Source organism: Hylobates moloch, unplaced genomic scaffold (assembly GCF_009828535.3).
Source record: "Hylobates moloch isolate HMO894 unplaced genomic scaffold, HMol_V3 SCAFFOLD_5, whole genome shotgun sequence".
NCBI lineage: Eukaryota > Metazoa > Chordata > Mammalia > Primates > Hylobatidae > Hylobates > Hylobates moloch.
Window position 1 is genome coordinate 88,695,888 of NW_026652280.1, and position 5,218 is coordinate 88,701,105.

The 5,218-nt window shown below is 55.8% G+C and overlaps 1 protein-coding gene across 1 annotated transcript; it reads right to left on the reverse strand.

The window, feature by feature from the left end:
• Positions 1-430: 430 nt before the first annotated feature.
• On the reverse strand, positions 431-4,735 carry FGF4 (fibroblast growth factor 4). Its single transcript, XM_032151876.2, has 3 exons — positions 4,139-4,735; positions 3,420-3,523; positions 431-2,883 (listed from the first exon to the last, which is right to left on the reverse strand). The coding sequence occupies exons 1-3, from the start codon at positions 4,476-4,478 to the stop codon at positions 2,707-2,709; spliced, it is 621 nt and encodes a 206-aa protein (XP_032007767.1). The 5' UTR covers positions 4,479-4,735; the 3' UTR covers positions 431-2,706.
• Between the last annotated feature and the right edge of the window lie 483 nt (positions 4,736-5,218).

Sequence of the window (5,218 nt, forward strand, 5' to 3'; positions counted from 1 at the left end):
AAGACTAGCTCCAGTTCATTATATTGAGTTCAAAACATATGGATGGTGACTACTCAGATTTTGAAAAATATTCTCGAGTCTGCCTTCTAATGATCAGCTCCGGAGCTTCACTTCTCCCCCTAGGGAAGTGCAAATTGCTTTAGAGAACAGGAGGCCAATGGGAGGGGCCCAGAGTTTAGGGCTAGTTACAGTGTGGGAATGGCGTGAATTAGCCCCATCAGGAGAATGAGAATAAACTGCAAGACTCTGTCATGGCAAAACTTTGTGACACTCACACCCCACAGGCTCCTGTTTTCAAGGCTACATTTGTGTGGACACAGCTGGCTAAAATTCGTCTCTCCTGCCCCCACCCCCACCCCCAGCCATGTGAGGCTCAGGCCTCAAATAGAAAGACCCCTGGAAGACAGGGGGAGGGAACAAGGTCTTGGCATTTCAAGGCACAACTTTAATAGTTTTTAATTCCTTTCCCAATTGTGTACATCCAGTCCAGTGGTGTCTTTTTATACACGACGCTTATCATTGCGGTCAGCATGTCAATGTGCACAGCACATACATCACAACGAGGGTCGGCACCTGTATAAAACTACAGATTCTGAAAACAGTGGCACATACAGGAACCCCGAATCCCCATCGCAGCAGTATGAAAACAATATTTTAAAGGTACAGTTACGTCCCTACAGGCATCACACATGATTTGTTGAAGAAATATCTATAAGAAGTGGTCAAGGGTGATCAAACCTAAGACATGTCAATTCTTGACAATCTGATTGGGCTCTGAGACAAGAAATCTCATAATAATTTAATGCATTTAAGACAATCATGGTTTGTTACTAAGTGAATACATTAAAATCCAGAAAGTCGACGGATGATCCCTCCACACCCCACAACGCCAAACAGCATGGAGACCTACAAACACCATCTTTCCTCAACACTCCTGGAGCCTAGGGTGTGGTTTAAAACTTAAAAACATTTTATTGCATTGTAGGAACAGCAGTTTAAGATGTGTGGTCCTGTCTTAGTGGCTTTGCAAGTGTCTTCTTTCTTCCAGGCCTTGGTTAAGAATAGTATTTTAAGTCGATGATTTGCATTCGAACAAAGAGTTTTCAAAAGGAATGTGAAAGACAAAAACTCCAATCAGATTTTCCAGTCTTGCTGTCTGTAGACTCCCATAAAGTTAATTCGGGAGACAGTTCAGAAACATCCTACGAGAGTATTAAAGTCTTGACGAAACATTCGGAGCATTTCTGGTAGCAAGCTAAGGTCATTTTGTATAAACTCTAAAAAGTCATTCATTAAAATTAAATGTTTGCCATCACCTCGGAACTTTTTTAAACATCACCGACCCTGCCTCTTCCACGGTTGCTTCAACGACAGGGGTTACATTTGTAAAATATATAAAGAAAAATATAAGGTTACTTGGTGACCATATAGTGCACTGTAACAGCTGTCTGCAAATATTTTCACCATGATCACCCTTACTAAAAGTAAATCACAGGGTAAAGATAGCTCAAACGTGACAAGGTTCGAATGGGACGCACCGACGCTATCTGCAATCCTTTTTGGCTACATATGGAAAAAAAGCCACTTGGGATGGCAAACTCCTGCACTGGGTCTGAGCTTTCTGTAGGTTTCGCCTGGGGTTTCAGGGCTTGTGAGGTAGATGTTAAACGCACTTAAGCAGGGAATGCATCAGAAAGCAGCAGGCTCCTCCACGCAAACACTGCACCAAGTGTTTTGTACAATTCCAAGGACATTTCACCTAAAAATCATAGCTAGCTCTAGCCCGAAGCTCCCTAAACACAGGGAAGCCTGTTTTGGGGGTGGGGGTGGGGGGTTGATGGTTTGTTTTCAAAAACATATTCTATCACACCATCAGAAGCATCTGCCATCACAAATTACTTTTCATCACTAGGGTTTTGTTTGTGATTGCAAATACACTATCTTGTCCATTTCTAGCCTTCCAGTGGGATATTGATTCCTCTCCATGGAATTTATGAAAGAGCTTCGTCTTTTCCCCAATAGTCACAGCGATGGGGGCTGTCGCTGATCCAAAAAAGGCAAACAGGAGTTTATAAAGTTGTCCAAGGGTCTCTCCCATCTGGTAGATCGAGGAAGATTGACTACAGGAAAGTTCAAAGGTCAGTCTTGGCAGATCTAAAAACAGAGTGGCAGCGAGGACTTCAACACCACACTTTCTGTACCCGAAGTAAACTGATATGTCCCGATTAATAGCAACAGGGCACAAAGGCCTCTGAGGATGCTAGCCCAGAGCCAAGCCTGGGAGCTCCCTGAACTGGCTTCCCAGGCCTCAGGCAGGCCTTTCCAGACAGAGACGCTCCACGCCATACTACAGGGGTTGACATTGGAATCCAATGTCACCTTTTTCTAAAACACAGAATAGCAGCACACTCGTGACAACTTTTGACAAGTTAAAGAAATCCAATGGTAAGATTCTCCACTGTTGCACCAGAAAAGTCAGAGTTGGTTTTTTGCTTTGTCTTTTTTTTTTTTCCCAGAAAATTAAAAAACACACCCGCAGAACTATAAATAATTTGGTGGCAATATATACACATTTAAATAATTAATTTAAATATCTTACACCTACTCTTGCATTAAACTCTTCATCCGAAGAAAGTGCACCAAGGTGGCCCTCGGCACTCCCCTCCCGGGGGCTTCCCGAGGCTGAGGCAAGGGTGTTCTGGAGGGTCACAGCCTGGGGAGGAAGTGGGTGACCTTCATGGTGGGTGACACTCGGTTCCCCTTCTTGGTCTTCCCATTCTTGCTCAGGGCGATGAACATGCCGGGGTACTTGTAGGACTCGTAGGCGTTGTAGTTGTTGGGGAGAAGAATCTCCTTGAACTTGCACTCATGGGTGAAGAAAGGCTGCAGCAAAGCAGGGCAGTGTCAGGGCTGGGGCACCTCTTGGGCAAGGTACCCAGCCTGAAGCCAGGGCTCAGAACCCCCTTCTGTCCCACCCCCCACCCTGGGCTGAGATGTGTCTCCTGAGCAGTTAAGGTGTCAAGACCCACACAGGGTGAGAAGGGGACACGGCCAGCCCACAACAGCTGGTGCTCTCACCACCTGCCCTGCACCTAGCAGCCAGAGAATTCATTCCCTCCGTGTCCAGCCTCAAGCCCGCAGTTCCAACGCTGAGACCCAACCCTCTGGACTAGAGAAGGGAAGGGCTCAATAGCGCTCTTCCCTCGGGCTGGGAGGGGCCCACTCAGGGATGGCAGGAACCTCATTGTTCCTGCCTTGGGGCTGCTTCCTTTGTCTGGGCAGGCCTGCCGGTCCCGTGACCCGGTGACCCTGCCACCCCTCCAAGACCCAGGCACAGGTGGGGCTGGAGAAGCCACGATCCTGCTAGCCATGTCCGCTCTTCCCAACTAGGTGCCTAGCCAGAGCCCTGCGGTACTCACCGAGCCATAGAGCTTGCCCTTGCTGCTCATGGCCACGAAGAACCGGCTGGCCACGCCGAAGATGCTCACCACGCCCCGCTCCACGGGCGAGAGCTCCAGCAGGCCTGGGGGCGGGGCGCAGGTCATTGCGGGGCAGGTGATCCCCGGCCCACTCCGCCCCTCGGCTTGTTCGCCTCCGGGGACCCTATTTCTGGGGTGGGTTGGGGATAAAGGGCCAGGGTTCCCGGCGCAGCAGCCCCCAAGGGCCTCCGGAGCCCAAGCTGCCCTCTAGGGCCTCCGGAGCCCAAGCTTGCGCTAGCTCAGATTAGCTTGCCTGTGTAGTGGACCCCCGGCGGCCGCACCTAGTCCCGGACCTTCAGACGCGACCCCGACCCCAGCGGTTCACCAGCCTGGCCCAGGCCGGAGCGCGTGTCTTGGGCCCCCTATGGCTGCACCGCGCGCCCTGTGCCCACGGGCGAGGGCGCTGGAATTCGGCGTTGGGAGCCCGAGCTTCTGAAGGCGGGAGGCGGGGCCCGGCCTCAGGGGTTGCGCTGGGCTGCCAGAGTCAAGAGTGTCTGCGTCCCCAGGCCCGCGTCAGAAGGGGACGAGCCCGAGTCCGCCCCGGTTCCCAGGACCCGCGAGCAGGTGCCCGCCGAGGGTCTCAGAGTGTGACTGAGCGGGTTGGCCGGGCGGCCGTTGCACCCCACCACCGCCCCTTCGCGCCCGGCCGCGCCACTCACTGTCGCGGGTGTCCGCGTGCGTGCCGCCGATGCGGCCGTCGGGGAGCGCCTGGAGGTGGAAGCCGATGCCCACGTTGCAGTAAAGCCGCCGCAGCCGCTTGATGCCCAGCAGGTAGTCGCCGGCGCCGCTCTGGACGGCCGCCTCCTTGGGCTGCGCTGCTACCGGCAGGCGCGCCAACGAGCGCGCCACCAAGCTCTCCCAGCGGCGCTCCAGCTCGGCCTCCAGCGTGCCGTTGGGTGCAGTGGGTGCGGCGGCGCCCCCTCGGCCCGCCCAGGGCGCCAGCAAGGCCAGCAGGACCGCCGGGAGCAGCGCTGCCGCGGCCGTCCCGGGCCCCGACATCCCGGCCCGAGGGCCGTGCGTCCGTCAGGCGGTCAGTGCGCCCGGGAAGCTGGGGGGCAGAGATGAGCCTGTGGCTGCCCGCGGGAGCGCACGGCCTAGCTCGGGCGGGAGTGCGCAGCCGAAGAGGTGCGGGAGGCGAGCGACGGGGCCCCCGGGCGCCGGGCTCTACCCTGGCTGCATGGAGCGGCGAGCCGGGCGGAAAGCGCGCGGCTGGAGCTGGGACTCTGAGGAGCAGTGCGCGCTTCCCTGCGCGCCAGGCCCGCCCGAGGCCGAGCCGCTATATATATAGCCCAGCGCCCCCTCCTACTCGCCCGCTCCCGCGGGGGGCCGTTCGCGTTCTCCTGGGCGCCCGGGGCGCTGTGGCGTTCGCGGCTGGTCGCAGGCCGCCTGCCAATCAGGGCCGGGGGAGGGGAGGAGGCCAGGGACTAGCGCCGCGAGTGCCACCTGGAGGGACCCCGGCCCCCACCCTTGGCTCCGCCCGGCCCACGGACCTGTTCGTCCCGCCCCTTGGTGGCTCCTACACTTCTGCTTTTCAGCCAGTTTTGCCTCTTGCACTTTGTCCCTGCCTGTCCCCGTCCCCGTCTCCCTCTCTGCTCCGGCCGCCTTGGCGCAGCCCTAACTCGGGCACCCTAAGCTCCTAGTGGGCGCAGAAGCCAGCGGCTGCTGCTTGCCCTTCGCCTTTCGGAGGCTCACGGGAACTTGGTTCCTTTGCTGGGGCCTTGAGGACCGGCCTGGGAAGG